This window comes from Mchenga conophoros, linkage group LG4, assembly GCF_057382185.1.
Source record: "Mchenga conophoros isolate Kocher_MC1m ecotype Shallow Benthic linkage group LG4, M_conophoros_male_GT1.1, whole genome shotgun sequence".
NCBI lineage: Eukaryota > Metazoa > Chordata > Actinopteri > Cichliformes > Cichlidae > Mchenga > Mchenga conophoros.
In genome coordinates, this window is record NC_140529.1 from 34999150 (window position 1) to 35019840 (window position 20691).

Here is a 20691-nt window from a genome sequence, read left to right on the forward strand (position 1 = left end):
GGATGCTGCACTCTGCACATGGGTTATTTCATATACCTACAAACTCAATTTGATGTTGAATGATTGGTATTTGCAAATGGGATCAGATGTCCATTGTGTAGTGAATCATCCTGTCTTGCTTTGTGTGTGCAGTACTCAGATTGGGATCACACTCTGATTGGGACTGGGTTCCAGCCAGGCATGGATGTGGGATGCTCAGACGATGAGGACGACGGGGAGGCTCGGTTTGGCTCCGAGCTTCTGTCACCCAGCGGACAGACGGATGTGCAGACCCTGGCCATCATGCTGCAGGAACAGCTGGAGGCCATCAATAAGGAGATCAAGTAAGGAACGCCAAGAGCGCTTAGAGATTCAGAGAAGTAAGAATGTGAGAAATACCTCCCTAACATGCTGCAGACTGACTCACACCAACACCTGCTACAACCTCAAAAATAAACATAACAGCACCTCTCAGACATGTCCTGAAGAGAAAATGCAGTTGTGGAAGAATTAATCAGATCCTGCTATAGTGATGAATTAATACATTATTAGATTGTTTATGGATGCACTGACGCATAAGCAGCAGTTGCTGCTATACTCAAGGTGGAACTAGTCTTAACAACTGTGGACCCCCTTTTTCATTCAGAACTGCTTGAATTCTTCATGGCCAGTGTTGGTCAAGTTACTTGAAAAAAGTAATCAGTAACTAATTACTGATTACTTCCCCAAAAAAGTAATCCTGTTACTTTACTGATTATTTATTTCAAAAGTAATTAATTACTTAGTTACTTAGTTACTTTTTAAAAACACGATTTACAACCTGAATAGGTGATAAAGCGATAGATCTTTCAGCCCAATTCTACTTTTTCTGCATAATCATCATACAAAATGTAATCAAATGGAAAAGTCTCTTTTTAAAACTTGTTTTATCAGTTTTAATCTTTTAACTTTATGCATCAAGCAAAAATTAAATTATATGCAACATTCACTGACTGGAAGAAATTTGTTTAACATTTAAACCTATTTTCTGCACATTCCAGCACATAAAATAAAATATTTTTGTGTGTTTACACTCAGTCTTTCAAATAAATGCTAGTGAAACATAGCAGAAAATAAATAAAATTAAAGACTAGCGGTCCTGTTGCTCTATTTTCACCTGTAAAGCAGGAGTGGGTTAGGCGGAGGTTTGCCCTGGTGCAGGTGTGCCGCAGCGGTCAGTTGAAGAATCCGCGAGTTTCTCTGTGAATTTCACATTACCTGGTAGCCACTCGGTGCTTGCTCGGAAGTTAAGGGGTTTTCTTCCCACGCAGTGAACAGCGGACGCTAATGTTTTTGTCACTTTTTATGGAATCAAACTCAAAGTAAGGTCAGTACTTCCACGCTTTAAACGCTGCACGCTCATACTCTCTCCCGCACTCAATATATTATCCATTGTTGATCTGCACACAGCTGTTGCCACAAACGTCGCACTTGCTTACGTCATTGTCATGAGACACTCTCGCAAGAAAATCACGGTTTTAGTAACGCAGTAACGCAGAGTGCTTACGGGAAAGTAACAGTAATCTAATTACCGTTTTAGCAATAGTAATCTCTTACTTTACTCGTTACTCGAAAAAGGTAATCGGATTACAGTAACGCTTTATTGCCCATCTCTGTTCATGGCACAGATTCAACAAGGCGCTGGAAACATTCATCAGAGATTCTGGTCCAGTTGACACGATAGCATCACACAGTCGCTTGTCGGTTGCACATCCATGATGCAAATCTCCAGTTTCACCACATCCCAAAGGTGTTCTGTTTGGTTCACAGCTGAATTTGACTTATCAGCAATTAACATTTTGGGAAAACGCACTGATTAGCTTTCCTGTAGAGGTCTGAGTGAGGAGAATTTGCCTATTTGTCTAGATTAAATAATTAGCTAGAGCCATCAACTGCTAAGCTAGCATGGCGAATACTAGACAAAGCCATTTTTTACACACACACAAACACACAAAGTAGAAAAGTAAATTTGCCAACTTAAGTGACGCAGCTTATATGTGCAGTAGATATATTATTAGATAGAGCCAGGAGAGTTGATTCTTCTTGTCTCCAGTAATTCTGCTCTGCTGGCTGTAGCTACATTCATGACTATGGTATCAATTTTCACAGCAAGAACGCTACCAAGCTTTTTTTTTCTCCAAACCGTCAAACTACTTCTTTAAGACTGTCCTGATTTGTTTAGAGCTCCAGGACACTTCTGGAGCCCTTTTCTGAGTTCTAATATTATCCACATGTTTGTTGCCCTGAAAACCCAGATTGATCCAGGAGGAGAAGGAGAACACAGAGCTGCGTGCCGAGGAGATTGAGAGCCGGGTCAGCGTGGCTTTGGACAGTCCGCCCATCCCTCCCTCTTCCCTGGGGAGAGACAGCACAGGACGGGGCTTCATCCCCACTTCCATCACATCCTCCACCCTGGCCTCCCCCTCTCCCCCCAGCTCCGGGCACTCCACCCCTCATCTGCCTCACTCCCCTGCCCGTGAGACCGATAGACAGGTACGACTGGAATGTAGAGAAGAACTCCTATTTCAGTTCGTGTTAACCTTTTTACCTCACCTTGGTGTCAGCCTCCCTGTTTATGCAGACAGCTCCTCCAGACAGTGAGTCATTTAAATAAAGCATAAGTAATCACGCAGATGGGGTCAAGAAGTTTAGTTATTCTTCAGCGGCAACAATGTCAGATTGGGAAAGTTTGATTTAAGTGACTCGTGGTGCGGTATGAAGGTTCCAGCAACGGGCAGATAGATTACAAGTAATGGTGCAATAAACAAAAAGCAAGCTGTCAGTGGTGATTTTGAAAATTGATCATGTTTATGTAGGCGTTCAGTGAGAATGGCAAGATTGGTTACAGTTAGGAAGCTGGATGTAAGCCAAGGAAAATAACTCTTTTAAGGCTGTAGCAGGAAACCTAGTCGGCTCCGGCTCCTCTTCACGTCATAAAGGTGAGCTGTGCAACTAAACTTGTAAAATCAAAGAACTCCTCTTGCATTAATCTCAATTTTTAACTATTTGGTAAAAAAAAAAAAAAACAGGAAAAGGATTACATTTCTAAACAAATAGGATATATTAATATAACAGTTGTTGATTAGTAGATTTTGCTCATGTTTTTCAAAGCAGGGCTTGCTGTTGTCCCCTTTTTCCATTTTTTAGTTGTTTACATGCATCATTGTTGGACAGAGTTGAGAGAATCAGGTCTGGACAGCGTCTGAAGTTGACTTTCTCGAGTATAACGCACAGAAAGACACTGACAGCTTCAGACAAGTTGTTAGAAATGGATATATTTTGTGCCGTTACGTCGCAGTCAGAAATCATTCGAAGGCAAAACTTCAAACGTTTTATTCAGTCTAAATCGAGCAATTTGTGGCTAAGATGAATCTTATTGTTGGGACCTACAGTCACGTAAATAACAAGGTTTTCACTGTGCTGCGTGCAGTCCTGTGAAAAAATACATTCCATGATTCAGCAGCTTGTAGAACCACTTCTAGCAGCAATAACCTGAAGTATTCATGAAGTGATCAGTTTCTGTGTGCCTTTATTAGTCTCTCACATTGTTGTGCATTAATGTTGCTTATTCTCAATATTGGTTTGCGTTCATTTAAGCACAGCGCTCTTAGGATACCACCACAGCATTTCATTCTGAGCTCCGGCTCGGTCTTTTCTGTTTTGGTGTAGATTCTTTTTGTGGATTTGCTGCTGTGCTTGGCGTCGTTGTTCTGTCGTGTGACTTAATTTGGGCCAAGCTTTAGCTGTCAAACAAATGGAGTCACATTTGACTTTAGAATCCAGCAAAAATGTAAGAAATCTGTTTCGGCCAGTCTCAGTCACAGTTGTGGCTTGGCAATATTAATAATGATGCTACAACAGGTAAAAAACATACTTAGAATATAGTAGCTAATATTTTTTTAATTTACAGACAAAACATTTAAGCAGAGCAGAGCTCACAACATCCATAAAATTATAATTTTTGTGTTTGCATCTACTGCAAATTATACAGTTTACATTTTATATTCCAGAACAGCAAAGATGATGACCGATCCCTCGCTCTTCTTGACTCTACACCTCCTCCCACTCCTCGTGCGCTGCGATTGGACAGGATGGCCCTCACCCATCCGGGAGCGATGCTCGATGACCCCAGAGAGTTTCGCAGGTAAGACGGCTGCGCATTCAAGCGTGATGCTTTCAATGTGTATTTGTTTTTCCAACTTTAGTTACTTTCTTTGTCTCTCCTTCAGTCTCTCGGCAGATGGCAGCAGCACCAACAGCAGCCAAGATTCACTCCACAAGGCCAGCAAGAAGAAAAGCATCAAGTCTTCCATCGGCCGGCTTTTTGGGAAGAAGGAAAAAGGAAGGATGGGCCAACCTGGACGGGATGGATCTGTTTCTCTTGGTAAACTGATAAAAGATAAGGGAGGGACTGACTGAGCATGAGTAATCCATGCTGTCAGCATTTACATCTAAACACTTTATTGGCTCGGTGAATTCGGAGCCAGAAAAGTGTTCTTATCTAGTTCTTGCAATCTTTGACATCACTGTATGTTTCCCAGCATCTACACCCTCTGAAGACCTGGCATCTGGAGACCCAATGGGAATGAATAAGACGGGAACTCTTGGTCCAGCAGATAAAGACCGCCGCAGCAAGAAGAAGTCAGTGAATTATATGCTGTGCGTTTCATATTTTGATCTTTTAATCGGACAGCACCAAATAAGAAATCTCTCTGTTAAATCTCTTATCAGGCATGAGCTGCTGGAAGAAGCATGTCGCCAAGGACTTCCTTTTGCATCTTGGGATGGACCTACTGTTGTGTCGTGGTTAGAGGTAGGTGATCATAGAACTGAGATCTAAATGAAACTTTCATCTTGATTTAATCCACTCCTTGCCTCCTTCTAGCTGTGGGTGGGAATGCCAGCTTGGTACGTCGCCGCATGCCGTGCCAACGTGAAGAGCGGCGCGATCATGGCCAACCTGTCCGACACGGAGATCCAGAGGGAGATCGGCATCAGCAACCCGCTGCACCGCCTCAAACTGCGGCTGGCCATCCAGGAGATGGTGTCCCTCACCAGCCCGTCTGCCCCAGCCAGCACTCGCTCTGTGAGACTCTGAAACTGCACATACATTTAACAAGTCCATAGCCAAGGGGAGCACAAAATTATTAGCTATAAATTATAAAATGCTCTGGTACATAAAAAATGCATATCTACCTCATGGCATTATATGAAATAGTCACAAAAACCCAAGCCCTTTTTTCCATGCCGTCAGCACAGCTTTGAAACTGACGTATTTCATTTCAAAATATGTTTCATGTCTGCACCACATATGTTTACAGAGTAAGTACATCACCATGGTAACCAAGAAAACAGAGCTTCACGAAGCCGCAACTTTGCGCTTTAACCCAAACGGTGATCAAACATATTCGAGTGATGTTGGTCACCTAAATGTAACCAAACAATGAATGAACGTGTAAATGAAAAGCAAAAGAAATATACAGCAGGAACATGAACGGTAGTGTGAGAGGTGAAATTACTTATGCCTCCTGCTTCTCCCGAGAATTAGACTTTTTCGCCCAGCATGACGGATAAATAGATTGGATTTTGTTCATTTTTGCAGAACTTCCATAAAACTTGGTAATATCTACAGATGGGAGTCGTTTAGGCTGTGGGTTTTCGAATCCAGTTAGGTCCAATGGCTTATGAAACTGCAGATGTATGTGCCTAATATCTAGGATTATGAGTGGGTCATTGGAAAATGTTCGATCTTGTAGGGGGTCCCTGCTCCTAGAGGCTAAAGGGGGGGACCTCCAAAATTATAAGCCCTATTTTAAAACTCTCATTTACCTTAAAGAATGAATATTTTCTCATGATAAAAAGATCCCAGTCTAGACAGCTTCCCCCTAGAATTAAAGGTAAAGAAGCCTTTAATCGGAGCACACTAAGACCTTAAACGCCTTCATATGTCGATTTATGTATTCATTTGGGACGGATATCTATCTTTCTGCTGAGTATAGACTTTTTGCTCAGAGTAGCGCCTTGCCGCATCCATATTTAAAGTCTGAGGTAAATGTTGAGCCAGATGTTTGTTGTTTAGAGACTGGCACAAATTATCAGATTATAGTCTCTGTGAAGGCCACATAATTAGCGCCAAATGTCACAGTTGCTAGTCATAAAATTAAAATGTGACCTGGAATATATGATATTAATAAGGAATGATGTAATAGAAAAAGCCTGTTGGGGCACATGACATGTAGGATGTAGGATTAGAAAGAGAAAGAAAGAAAACAGATGCAGATAAAAATGAATGCTAACAAACATGAAGCCTATTCTACACGTGATAAATGTCCAAAATGATAAAGATATGAATGGAAATAGGCTCTGCTGGGAGTGACGGGGTTCACCTTTGTCATCTGGAAAACATTGGCAACAAAAACTTTGCCCTCTCCCTCGGCAACAAAGACAAACCAGATGTTGAAAAATGTAGTAAAAGTGCTGCACGCACATGCATTTGTGGCACTGTTTTTTCCTCCGCTTCCTCAAGCAAGATAAAGTGAAAAATAGCTGAAAGCCATCTTCTTTAAGGCATCTGCTTTGGAGCTTTTAACAAATGGCAGATTTTGGTTTTTCTTGGCTTTCCCTTTTCTCCATTTGGCTTCCTCTCTATTTACAGTAGAAATCGTATTAATGATACGGTGAAATGCGGAAGATGATCAATCGTGCAATTTTGCCCAACAGGCTGAGCAGATTCATTAGTTATCGGTTCACATAAGCCCATCGAACCTCTTGTTCGTGGAAATCACCATGGCAATGAGTCTTCTGTTGTGGTTGGCTGACATCTTTTGATGTGGCTGTTTTGGCATCGCGAAAATGTTCGAGTGTTGACTCATTGCTGTAGACAGGCAGTGAAGTGTGGTGTGTGTGCATTTTTTGTAATCTTTTATCTCACTGCTTCGCTTCTTTTGTTCACATAACTGCAGTCTACCAGTAACGTGTGGATGACCCACGCAGAGATGGAGTCTCTGAACGCCGCCACCAAGCCCCCGGTTAGTGCCCCAGCCGTCCTGTCTCTGTCTGACAAACTGCCCTTTTATGGTCATGGTTATTTTATTTTATTTATTTTGAATAATGTTGAGCGTCTCGTCCGGTCTGAATCACGTTGATGAGTCTCTCCCCTCCCTTCTCCTCTCTCTCCTTGTACTTCTTTTTTGTACTTCTGTCTCTCTGTGGGCCCAGGCCATAGTGTTGAGCATCTTCTTCTCTCCCTGTTGTTGCCGTTTCAGTGTGAACTGCTTCCAACTAATTACCCGTTCACTAACACACTGTTCCTCCCTTTTGTCCTCTTTTCCCGCTGCTGCTGTTGCTGCTTCCTCCTCTGCTGCTCCTTCACTATCTATCCATTCGTCCACCTTGCTCTTCACCTCCGCACCCCTCTCCCTCACCACCTCCACATCACTCTCTCTGGCTCTGTCTCTCTTCGTCTTCCTCTTCTCTTCTCTCTGCAGGAGCTGAAAGAGTTCAGCTGGGATCAGGTAAGGGATCAGCTGCGCCTTTTTGAAAAAAAGTTCGCGCAACATGCTGCGTATTTGTCACTCATTTCATCTCTAACAGCAGTGAGTCATTTGCAGCGCCATCAGATACGAGGCCGAGCGTGAATCAGTGTTGCTCATCTGTGGTTGTCCCCCCCAGATACTGGCCTATGGCGATATGAATCATGAGTGGGTGGGCAACGAGTGGCTGCCCAGCCTGGGCTTGCCGCAGTATCGGAGCTATTTCATGGAGTCCCTGGTGGATGCTCGCATGCTGGACCACCTGACCAAGAAAGAGCTGCGAGGACAGCTCAAGATGGTGGACAGCTTCCACAGGTAGAGCTCGGCTTCATAACTCATGCTCTTTTGTCACGTCTCGTGTTTACAAAACTCTTACTCTCCTACCTTTGTGTGCATGTGACAAGGGAATTTTGAAGGTGTTAAAAGACAATGGTTATGGCACTCTGACAGCTCAGTTGTGTGTCTCCAGGCCTTCTCTGAGTTCTCTTTTAAAGGAGTGAAAGGGTCAGAGGTGCTGGGTTGTTAATGCTTTCTGAGCACATGTGAGAGTGGAAACACGCCCTCCTCGGTTAACCTGCTTGAACCCCTGACCCTCTGGCTCTTTGCCCTCTCCCAGGGTCAGCTTGCATTACGGCATCATGTGCCTGAAGCGTCTAAATTACGATCGCAAGGAGCTGGAGAGGAGGAGAGAGGAGAGCGCCCACCATAACAAAGGTGACCCCTTGTTTCTCTGCCATTATCTCACCTTTCACGCCCCAGTGGAGGGATGGTATTGTACAGTTCTCCGAGCCAGTAGAAGCAGCTAATTCGTTTATTCATGTGGTGCTTTTGTGCTGTGTAAAGCATACCTTAGTGACTACTAACTGCAGGTTATTTGTTTTATTTGACTATTAATTTTATTGCATTTTTACCATCACCTTGTTGATCTGTTAGACCGCGGTTTTTATTGCCTGTGCTATTTCATGTGCCGTGCACAGCTCAAGTTTAAGAAGCAAAGCATTTTTTCTTGTGGAAAGGCAGAAATCCTGTGTGTTTCTGGAGCTCATCGTAACCAAACTGGACCAAGCACAAACTAATAACTAGCAGTCTTGGTTAAATACAGCTTCGAATAGAAACTCGCACTAATCTGGTGGTGTCGTAAACATTTAAACTTCTACCAAACATCAATAGAACATCAATCTTATCACAGCCGTAACAAGCTGATGTGAATACCATGAATACATCTTTTCACAGCCTCCTACATGCTGTCCCTGAGCAGAGAACAAGTCTGACTGGTACCATCTCCTGTTTGGCTTACGTGTCAGAAAAGGCCGCTTCCCACCTGGATTATCAAAGTGTAATTCGGAGTTTATGTGTGAACTTGAATCTTAGCTCCTTATACAGTTTTAAATAAACACGAGCCGCATGGCTCTACAAAGGCTGAAAATCACCTGCATCCGCTAATCGAATCTCTGGATTCAGATAAGTTTGTGATATTTTATTGAGACTAACGAGACCATACATGAAGCTCAATTTGATGTATTTGTAAAGTTATGATGCAAAATGCAATTGTGCCATGTCTTGCATGGGTAAAGAAGCTTTTCAAGCATTCTTTGGTTCCCATCTTGATAACTTCGAAGCAGGGTCAAACCACACCTCTGCTAAAAACTGTTATGCATATCTGTGCAAAATCTTTTGAGTTGTTCTGATAAAGAACAAACCAACAACATAAAATGCAGTGGCAGAGGTAAAGATTCATACCTTATATTTATATTGATACTGATCAGTATATATTTTTAATTGTTGTTGTTTTTTTAATTCTAGTATTTGTTAACCCAGCAAAGAGCAAAACCCCACACAATTTACTGTCTGAAACAGAGAAATAGCAACAAGCACTGGTACCCTGGATATTTTATCTGTTTTAAGTGTCATATCACCATGTTGTATAGGTGGCTGATCAGTTCAAGTTATAGCTTTCTTCTGTCTGAATTATTTTCTCAGATTTGGCTGCTTCACCCTGTTTCAGTGTGACATTATGTTTGTTTCTGACCTGCCATCAGTCTACACTGCCAGCACCCTTTTACCAAACTGCCTAACATCTCTGCGGACGGTTTCCAGACTAATAAGAATTTATCATCTGCATAAAGGAGTAATAAGATTATGTAATCTCCGTAAAATGATGCACTATTTGAGAAGCTAAAACATTTAGAAAACAGTTTTTAATGACTAAACCTTTCCATTCTTCACAAGTTTGGGGGTTTTAGAATTTTAGCAGGGAAAGCAGATGTAAAAAAGGAAAGTCTTTACAAGTAAACTATAAAAATACTTTCTTGCATCAGCGCTGGCATGTAAAAAAAAAAAGTGAAACAAAAAAACCCTTAATAATGGTTATTTTCTTTGATTTCTCACGTTCCTGGGAATTCCTGTGTTTAGACCACCCATTGTTTTTCCCCCCTCCTCGTCATACCTAGAAGAGATTATAAGCCACAACCTTCTAGCTTGGCTGGATAATGATTACATAAATGTCAACACGTTCGGTCATTAAACAAACCCAAATCTCTCGCACTCCCACTGCTGCGCCTTGAAAAACACATGTTGTGCATTTACAGTCAGTTCATCTTGGCTTCTCCCCAGAGGAATCATGCAGATGAGGAAATTAGCGAATCTGGGTTTGTCTGATGATAGGCCTGACCTGTGTTGTCCATGTGCAGAAAATAAATCAGTTAGTCAAATGTTTCATTATTTCCTCTGATCGCTGACCCTTACAGAAGACGGTTAATAAATCTGAGCAGCCCTGCATGTGTTTATGTATCCAAATTAAACTAAAGGAGGTGACTTCAGTTTTAATAAAGATTTAAAAATAGTGTGCAGACAGCTTTCTGTTTGCAGATGAATGCCTCTCCTCCCTTCCTTTCACCTCCTCCCTTTCTCTTCCTAGATGTGATGGTATGGTCCAATGAGCGTGTGATGTGCTGGGTGCAGAGCATCGGTCTGAAGGAGTACGCCGACAACCTCCGGGAGAGCGGCGTCCACGGGGCTCTGCTGGCTTTAGACGACACATTTGACTACACTGACCTGGCCCTGCTGCTGCAGATCCCCAATCAGAACACACAGGTAGTGAATTCATTGTCGATGCATAATCAAGAGAAATGTCTTTGCATCAAAGTCTGTTCCTACGTCCAAGACAATTTATCAGATATTTTGCACTTTAAGATCCCTATAAACTTTTTTAGATTTTGATAATTTGCCATTTTTAGACAGAACAAGTTTAGCCAGTTCTGTGGTATTTACCCTAACCCTAATCTGAGTTATACAACAGGCAGCACAGTGGCAGAATTGTTAACACTGTTGCATCACAGAAGGAAGATTCTGGGTCCAGCTGGGACTGTGTGGAATTTGTATATTCGCTCTGTGCCTGTGTGCTTTCCTTTCAGGTGTTTCAGGCTCTTCCTCCAGTCTAAAGGCATGTAATTTAGGCTAATTAGCCAAAAAGTTGGCCACTGTTAGAAATGGTTCACCGTATCTCTATGATGGGCAGGCGACCTGTCCAGTGCGTACCCCACCTCTCACCCTATGACACCCAGTGTAGGCTCCAGGCCTGCTGTGACCCTGAAGTGTTTGTGATAATGGATGAATTTCTATTTATATGGCAACAAATGCCTAAAAACCAAGCAAAAATGCCTTTCCCCAGCTGTAATAGTGGGAACTACTGCAAAGGCAGTTTTGAGTACTTTGACTGGTGTTTATCTTTCTATCTGGAAGTCAGTGGACAGACGTAGTCAACACAATGATGTCACACATCTCCAAGATACAGTCCCAAAACATTTACAAGTTTGGAGTTGAGATCAAAATGAAAAAAAAAGCTCAAGTTTGGGTGCGGTACGACCCATGTGGACCGAGTGTTCATTGAAAAAGTAGTGTTGACTGCTGAAGATGAGCCTGAATGCCAGCATGTTTATATATGTGTGTGAGTTGTGTCATCGCAAAACACAAGCCAAAGTACTCTAAACTGCGATTGTACGAGTCTGTAGGGCCACATTTTGCCATGATGACACACATTCAAAGCAATCCCAGTTATGCTATCGTACCTGTAGCAAAGGTTTTGGGTGTAGCTGTATCCAAAATTCCTCTTGCTATTGCAGAAATGTATGCAAAAAGGGCGTATGTAATTAGGTGCACCATTGCACACTTAGTTAAACATATATAAGAAAATTAGTAATATAATAACTGTCTTTAAAAAGATCTTCTCAGCCTCTCCGTCTCAAATAGAATTACGTCTGTTATGTCTAAAAATGTCTAAAATGACACGTCAGGAGTTAAGTGCAGAGGTTGTTCCTGTTGCACTGAAAATCGAATGAGAATCCACAGTATTGTTATAAAATAGGTATCATGTTCAAAGAATTAATGTATGCCAGCATAGCAGAGCAGCCCTGATCTGAAAATGCATCAATCTCCAAGCTCTCCATCACCTCTATCCTGCAGGCCAGACAGCTCCTGGAGCAAGAGTACAACTCCCTCATCTCCATGGGAACTGAGAGACGGCCCGATGAGGTGAGCATGCTAATATGTCTTTAAAAAAAGGTTGTTTGCTTGAGGATCCATCTTAAGGCTCACGACATGTGTCTCGCTGACAGGATGGGACTAAGACATTCACCCGCTCTCCCTCCTGGAGGAAGATGTTTAGGGAGAAAGACCTGCGGGGCGTGACCTCTGACTCTGCCGAGACCCTGCCTGCTAACTTCCGTGCCTCAGCCATCTCTACACCCTCCGTTACCCTGAGGAAGGTTCAGAGTGAAGGTGAGTATGACCCCGTGACCTCTGAAACATTTGCTCTCACCTCCGGATTCGTTCAGCTCTTTTCAGCCCTCGAGTCGCGTCACCATTTAGAGGACGAAACACTTAATGTTCTCATTTCCTGGCAGCCAATTACTGCAGTTTAGTCAAAGCTCCTGGAATCTCAGCGATTCACACAAGGTGATTTCTATTTGGAGGTTTATAGGAAGACGACAGGGAGACCAATCTCACTCCAGACTCAAATGTTTTACTCAAAATGCAATTTTCTTTTCAAAAACCTCACCAAACAGCTGGTAAATATGAAGATAAAAGTCAAAACAAAGCAGTGAGTGAAACAAACCACAGTTTAAAATAAGTATTATAAACATCAGTTAAAGGTTTACCGTAACCACTTCCAGGCAGTTGTTTACAAACCCAATTAGTAAGCATTATTAATTATCCATCATTGTTAACGATGTTAAACCAAAGCTCAATTTACTTTTATTAATGATGGTTATTATAAAGCACCAGATTCTTGCATTTGTAATCTCAGGGAACCACACATAGCAAGGTCATATCCTTACATTTAAACCTAACAAGTCCTCCTTGAGGTCTGGAGACCCTTCTTAAAACTTCCTTTTAACAGGAAGAAACATGAAGGGAGGGTGTCTGCCTTAAAAGGTCAGTGTGAGGGAAGAGCAGAGTGAGGACCTTATGAAGAGCATTTGAAAAACTGGGGCAAAACTTTGGTTGTAGTGGGGTAACAGTGCAAGGTCGGCCCAGGTGAAACGGTACCGTAGACCTCTTAATAAATGAGCCGTGTGTTTACATTTGTAATTCTTGGAAATGAGCCTTGAGCTGAAAGATTTTTCTGCAGCCAGAATACACCGGATGTTATATAAGATGCTGCTAATGCACAGGCGGCAGTTGGTTGTTTTCATGCTACTCTGCTATTAATTTGCCAGTGGAATTTTGTGTTGCCTTCAGTGGAGGAACTGGCAATAACAAGGAGCAGACGCTTCAAAGTACAGAGGAAGACTATTTTGCCTCATTCCTCCTCTTAATAGGAATGCCTCTGGAAGGTCAGTGCTGTTTAAAAGACTTTGCAGTTATAATAATAACCCCCCTCTGTGTCTCGGTTTCCAACACAGCCAGCTCTGGTGCCCGGGGTGAATCTGCCTCAGTGAGGACGTACTCCTGTTGAGTGGCTGAGGTGAGAACCCTCCGACAGTCTGGTTTCATTCGTTTCATGACACAAACATTTCCTCTAAGCTTCAGAGATAGCTTGCACATGTGTCCAAACTCTCCCTTTTTTTTTTTGAAGTCTTTGTTTTATGTATTTGTTTGTTGCAGTTTGGGAATTTTAAAGTGCTTGGTTTGGTTGGTTGGTGGGGCTTTGAGCTGAGTTGAATTGAGGCCACAGAAGCAGTGACGTGGCAGTAATGTTGTTTCTCTCCCCCCAGGGCGCTGACAGGATTGTGACTAGAGGACCCTCTCGCTCATCCACGGAGAAAGAAGCAATGAATATAACCATTTAACTTTAAATAAATCTTTCAGTCTGACCATTCTGCAATAACAGAAGAAAAGAAATAAGGGGGAAATCAAGAATGTATGAATGTATTTGCGAAGACTGCGAAGGTTGAAACGGATACGCTGTTTTCTCCCTCTGTCTCTCACTACCTTCTCAACTCTTCCTCTCTCAGTGCCAAGGGTGCGAAAAGGACAACACCGGTGTCGGTTAGAGTCGGTGCCGTTGCGCTGTGTAGGTCTCTCCTTTCTTCATTCCTGTCCACGTAAAGTTAGCAGAGTTGGCAATATCAGGGCTCATTTTCCTACCTACAGAAAAAAATAACACTTGCTGCCATTTATTGTCTTACAGTTTGAAAACAAGTAAATGTGTCGCCTTACAACTTCTGCTCAACAACAGGTGTTTTATAACGAGGGCCGGTACAGAAAGTAACCTCACCGTAAAGTCTGGAGAGGACCGAGAGGGTGTTAAAACTGAGTGACGACTTGGAGGGGAAATGGCTAGGTGGACATAAACGTGTCATAAACTACACCGGTGTTCTCCTTTGTACTAAAGGGCTGGCTGGTGTCTAGTGTCAGCCATTGTGGCTCTTTGTTGGCTTCTATGGTCCTGTCAGGGGTTGGTTGCGGTGGTGTAGTAAAATCCGTCTGAATTCAGACCACCATTTAGCTCCGACCACATCAGAGGGACCCTCCTCACGGCTTGTCTATTGGGGCCTTGAAAGCCGATAAGCTGAGTAATCTCTTTTGAAGGGAGTCCATTATAGAGATCAAAGGCACAGAGTTGCATGGGACAGTGTGTAGCAAGGCCATAGAAGCATTGTGTTCATGATCTCATGATGTCAATGGCAGGAAGTCAATTAAGTTACCGCTGGTACCACTTTCTAAAAAAGATGTTAATAGGTTTTTATAAGTTTTGGCTTTATTGATGTTAAAAGGACACTCCAGTGATATTTGTTTTTTACTTTCAGTGGGGTTCCACTCAGACTGTGGAAACAGTTCCGCAACAGCATTGTGGTTTTGGTAGGAACCTTTTTAAAGTTTGGAAAAGAAGTGATACAATCTCTGCTTCAGTATGAGATTTACTTATTTTTAATATAATCTATAAGTGTGGAACAAAAGAAAGGAGCAAATGCAATCTGGGCACTTATCGGTCGGTCTGCTAATTTAGCATTTTGGGGCAACAGCAAGTTTTTATGTAGCCTACAGATATCTGGGCCAAGACTGTTTATCTGCATGCAGGCAAACCTGCTCAAATGTGATTAACAATGTAACTCTGAATGCAAATGGAAACCAGAAAGCTTCTTGTAGCAAAAATCTGGTCTCTACTCACTTACATACAGACATCCACTTATAGAGACTGGTGTAGAATCATTTTATACCTCGACCTACAGTAGAGCCTCTGCTAGTGACAGCGTGTCAGAATATATAACAAACATTAGGGCCTCGTCTCAACAGAGCTGTAATGTTCGATAGCTACACGTACCTCTGATTGGTGGATGTAGACTGGGCAAATAAAATAGTTTCTACGTAGCACTCGATCTTTGTTGAGTTTTATCAATTTCAGCTATATTCAAGAGAAGCCACACATATCGACAGGCAATATCTCCAAAACTGAGCAACTCACACCCAAACATTCTGGACGGTGGAAAGCTTGATTTTTAGGTGAACGGTTCCTCTAACCAAATATAATCTTTCTAGTGACTGTAAGACTGAATTAAAAAGGAAAGGAGGGTTATTCTAGAGGCGAATATGCACCGGAAAAATCTATTTTTCAGGAACTTGCACCAAAAAGTTCACCTTTCACTTAATAATTCAGTATCTCATTAGTGTCCTGTACATTGTTATAAATATTAATGTTTTACATGGAAATAATGCCATTTATTAAAACCTCTAAGCCATTTCGAAACTATGTCTATCTAGAAAGTGGTACCTAAGTTTAGAGTATAAAGCCAGACTCCAACGCGAAATCCTCAGTCAGCGTCCACGGTGTCTTTACGAGGTTTGTGACTTGTAATCATCAGCTCAGGGTCTTGGGTAATCCTGATGATGGCAGAGGCAACAGAGAGACAAAACAGCAACTCAAAGGGAGAAAAGAAGAAGAAGAAAAAGAAGGATGGACAGAAGCCGGTCATTTTATTGCACACAGAAGCCATAACCGAAATTTAGAGCGCTTTCTGGGGGCGTGGGGGTGAGATCAGAGAGAGGCCGGATGAGGTCGGGGCGAGCCCGTGGAAGCCCAGGAAACAAAACCTTTAGCCTCTGTGTTTACGATGCATGTCAAACAAATGACAATGACCTAAAAACATTTTTTTGGTAGTGAAGATGATATGAGGTGTCGTTAAAAAATATATATCTGTATGATAAACCAACAGGGGTGGGAGCCTGGGGATCAATTTGTAAAATGTGTGTATTTTTTTCAGTTGTATTTTTTATTTTTTACAATAACTATTTATTTTCTTTAGGTATGTATTGGATAAATGTATGTACATGTTCTGTTCCTTCTTGACTTCATTTGAACTAGTTTTAAAAGTAAATATGAAACATTGAAAATGGTCATTCAAATACGCTACTGTATGTGTACATTTTGAGAACAAATTGTGCAATGATTTAACAGATTTCCATGATTAAAGTGATAGTAATACAAATTGAAAAAAAAATCATCTGGAAAATAAAGAAAAATAATGATGATGATGATGATGAAAATGGTGATGTAAAAGAAAAAAATAAATAAAGCGATCCAGGTGGATCTGCTGATCATCGCAAAGTTTTCCTGATTTTCTTTTATTCAGTGACTTCTATAGATAAAAATTTAAGATTTAAGAAGTTGTTTTGCTTCTTCTTTCAGAGTACAAGGAAGAGACATATTTAGTTTATTTCACTTCACTTTGTAAATATCTTTTGCATACTTTGCAAACACCCAAGTACTAATAAGTAGTAGTAGTAGAAAATTTGCCAAACAAACTAGCAAAATAATTTAAACTAGCTGGACTTAACTGGGAGGTTTCAAAATGATTTTTTTTTTTTTTACCAACAAATGCAGTAAAACCTGAAGAATTTAAAGCTGGGCTACATTTAAAGTAGAGATGGCACGATACCACATTTTTATGTCCGATACCGATACCGATATCATAAATTTGGATATCTGCCGATACCGATATGAATCCGATATGGTGTTTTTTAATCAACAAAACTGTTTTTTAAATATCTTGCTGCATTTTGTATAAGTTCATACTCAAGTTTAAAACAACAACTACACTAAAGCTATTCTGTTATACCTGTATGCAAAAAAAAAAATTTCATAGTACAGCAATACTGATCAATCTAATAAACTTAAACCTACACCATCCTCCCTATTCTGGTATTTTAAAGAGTACTTAGCATAAATATTAAGCAACCTAACTAATAGGGTTCCAACTCCCAGCAACAACAAAAATAAATAAATAAAAAATAGGGAACCACCCCTCACGCTCCACCTCATGATGCTTAATCGCCGTAATCAACCTTAATTTGATGCAGTGTGAAAAAAAAATGCACAGAAATCAATTATTTTTCAAGAAATATTAAATAGATTCAACATCTTTCTTCAACAAAATTGCAGACTGCACAGATGGTACCTTCCCAAAGGAAAAAGTAGTATAGCTTACTAGGGTATATTAGACTTAATAGTTACTATATACAGTAATGGACTTCTATTCATTTTGCATCAAATTAAAACTTTGGCTGTCAGATAATTATTTATTAAAAGCTCGACATTTTAAATGAGAATAAGAAAGAAAAGTATGTATTTGTGCCCCCTTTTCCCCGTTAATGCCCTATCGGCCCCCCTGGCTAAACTTTGCTAGATCCGCCCCTGCACAGTTACCAGCGTCAGCTACGTAGAAAAAGATCCTCCAGTAGAAAGTAATATTAAATACATTCTAACAATAGCTGATCAAGCTTAAACGTGCTGCTGTTGTTCAGCCCCTGGTTTCCTCTTTCTGGTGCAAAGTGGGCCAAAAGCAAACAAGAGACACGGACTCGCGACAGAAAAGCCGATCAGCTGATCATTAAGCAGTTTCATGATTGAAGTAGCAGCAAGAAGAGGCAGTCGCTTGTTAAGCTTAACGCAGGAATGCTTTACAAACATTCAGAGATGGACTTACACACTTGCTTTACTTCTCTCGGGATAACTTTGTCGGAGATGAAATGCCGGGTTGCTAGCGAAGCTCCAAATGCTATCCAGACCACCGACAGGTCCCGCATGCCACAGCCGCTCTATCACGTGATGCATACTGCTCCGACGTGCTAACCTGAGGTGAGTTACGGTGTGTTGCAAGTTTTGTGAGGTGCTTTCGTGATATTTAATGGATCGGATTACATTTTTTATTTTTCTCCGATATCCGATCCAGTAATTTAGGTCAGTATCGGACCGATACCGATACGTAATATCGGATCGGTCCATCTCTAATTTAAAGTATGTTCTCTCATTTTTTGCTTGTACTCTCCACTTTAATTGCACGTACATCCACCAAACTTTTCACCGGTTTGCTGGTCGATAAAGTTTTTTAAGTTTTTTTTTTTTTTCAAATATTCTTCAAAGTCTGATTGAAAACTTTTAGTCCTTAAAATGTGATCAAATGAACTTTTTCTGACTGTCAACAGCATTTTCTGGTGTACACCCAGTGGATACTTTGTTAGGTATACTGCTCAATAACACATATATCTGCTAGCAACTCCATGCATTCAGTTATGTGGACATGGTCAAGACAACTAGCTGAATTAAAAGTGTTCTCTCACCCCTATTCACTCAATATATATTCATACACCATGCATTTAATTATGGGTTATTATTCATCTCTGGTTTTCTTCCACAGCATGTCTTTTGTCTCCCTCCCCTCCCTGAGCTTGGTTCTCCTGGAGGATTTTTCCTGTTAAATGGAAGTTTTTCCTTCCCATTGTCGCCAAAGTACTTCCTCTTAGGTGTCGTCTGATTGTTGAGGTTTTTCTGTCACATTGCAGGGTCTTTATCTTACAGCTTTTAGGCAACTGTTGTTGTGGTTTGGTGCTATATGAATAAAAGTGAATGGAATTGAAATGGGGAGTATCAGAATGGGGAAGAAGGGTGACTCTACTAGTTTGAGTATTTCAGAAACTGCTGATCTACTTGGATTTTCCAAGAGAGAAGATTTTTAAGGGAGTGGGAGTTCTCTGTGTGAAAACACCTTGTTGGAGTCAGAGGTCAGAGAACAATTGCAAGACTGCTTTGAGCTGATAGGAAGACAACAGTAAATCAAATAACCACTCATTACAATGAAGGTATGCAGAGAGGCATTTCTGAACGCCCAACACGTCAAACAGATGACCTAGAGCAGCAGAAGACCACACAGGGTGCCACTCTGTCAGCGCAGAATAGTAAACAGGCTCACCAAAACTGGACATCAGAGGACCAGAAAAACATTTGCAGGATCAGAATTTGGAGGCAACACTGTGAAAGAATGGATATATCCTACCTTGCATCACTGGTTCAGGCTGGAGGTTGGGCTCTAATGTTATGGGGGATATTTTCTTGGCAAGCTTTAGTCCACTAAGTACCAACTGAATGCCATTTAAACAGCACAGTCTGAGTATTATTACTGACCATGTCCATCCCTTTTGACCACAGCGTGCTCATGTTCTGATGGCTGTTTCCAGCAGGAAAAAGCACCACGTCACAAAACTCAAATCATCATCTCAAACTGGCCACTTAAACATGATAAGCTCACTGTACTCAGATGGCTTCCACAGCCTCCACATCTCTTCCAATAGAGCCCATTTGACATGTGATAGAAGAAGAGCAAGTGTGTGAGGCAATCAACACAGATCGAAATCTTTGATGAATGTTTCCAGCATCTTGTTGAATCTATGCCACATGGAGTTCAGGTAATCCTGAAGTCAAGCCGGGATCCAACCCAGTACTACCTAATAAAGTGAGTGATGAGTGTACAACTGGCGTTATCTGATGTTCAAATTTATTCTAGAAAAAAAATGCAAATTCAGGCATATTTCTATAGAAAATACCTCACCTGCATTATAACCATAAAATAGCAACAAAAAAAGGCTCCACCTCAATGTACGTAACTTTTTGGTGATATCACTTTCTTTCAATTTTAACAATCGCTGCTGTTTCCAAAAGAAACATTTTACAACACATATCTCTAAAAGGCGTGCTCTCACTCTGAGCCAGGAATCTACCTGAGTAGCACTTACATCCACCCAACATCACAGCTTTATATCTGTTTATATCTTAAAGGGCTTTTTAATAGAGCAGTTCATTAATGTGTCACTCAGAGCTTGATTTATAGAACGTCATTTGTTATAAAACAAAAACAAAAACGTGGTGAGGCTGACATTTTCCTGGCTGTTTACTGCATTATCTGAATGATGTAGTGATAAATAGATTTTTTTTAAACCCTCTCTAAAGACCTTTAACTGCAATGTGACAAGAAAATTAAACTTTATCCAGTATTTGGACTTCCATGAAAGCATGGATTATACAATTTGTGGATAGAAAATACATGTTTATTGTCTTTAAATAGTGTCAGTAAGTTTATTTGATTGGTTTGTGTTTTGTTGTTAGTGCGGACCCAAAAAGTAAATCCACTAATGTTTTTCGACACATTCGTCACCTTCATGGGGCATAAAAATGGACATTTTCTTGTCATATCTTCACAAATACATATGCAAATAAAATCAGAAAAAATGGGAGACACAGTTTAGATGTTCTCAGGAAACATAAACGTTATCCAGGTGTAGATATCCTAGTGTGTGTAGGGATTTGTGCATGTTGTGCACCTCAACCTTGGAGGTATGTAGTCTTGGCTTGCTCTTTTTCCTGAAGCAA

At 41.1% G+C, this 20691-nt stretch overlaps 1 protein-coding gene across 3 annotated transcripts in view; it reads left to right on the plus strand.

The window, feature by feature from the left end:
- The window catches only part of ppfia3 (PTPRF interacting protein alpha 3), a 33793-nt gene extending 17197 nt beyond the window's left edge, over nt 1-16596 (plus strand). For 2 of the 3 annotated variants that reach the window (XM_085272061.1, XM_085272062.1), the window contains exons 16-31: nt 133-323; nt 2274-2511; nt 4029-4162; nt 4248-4402; nt 4560-4659; nt 4750-4831; nt 4904-5104; nt 6981-7046; nt 7506-7532; nt 7690-7865; nt 8167-8264; nt 10468-10643; nt 12012-12080; nt 12164-12326; nt 13454-13515; nt 13766-16596. In XM_085272061.1, the coding sequence (XP_085128187.1) occupies nt 133-323; nt 2274-2511; nt 4029-4162; nt 4248-4402; nt 4560-4659; nt 4750-4831; nt 4904-5104; nt 6981-7046; nt 7506-7532; nt 7690-7865; nt 8167-8264; nt 10468-10643; nt 12012-12080; nt 12164-12326; nt 13454-13506 (1929 nt within the window). In that variant the 3' untranslated portion in view covers nt 13507-13515; nt 13766-16596. Of the gene's footprint in view, nt 1-132; nt 324-2273; nt 2512-4028; nt 4163-4247; nt 4403-4559; nt 4660-4749; nt 4832-4903; nt 5105-6980; nt 7047-7236; nt 7533-7689; nt 7866-8166; nt 8265-10467; nt 10644-12011; nt 12081-12163; nt 12327-13453; nt 13516-13765 lie in introns of those variants that run through there. The other variant, XM_085272063.1, reaches the window with a different exon arrangement.
- The last annotated feature ends 4095 nt before the right edge of the window (nt 16597-20691 follow it).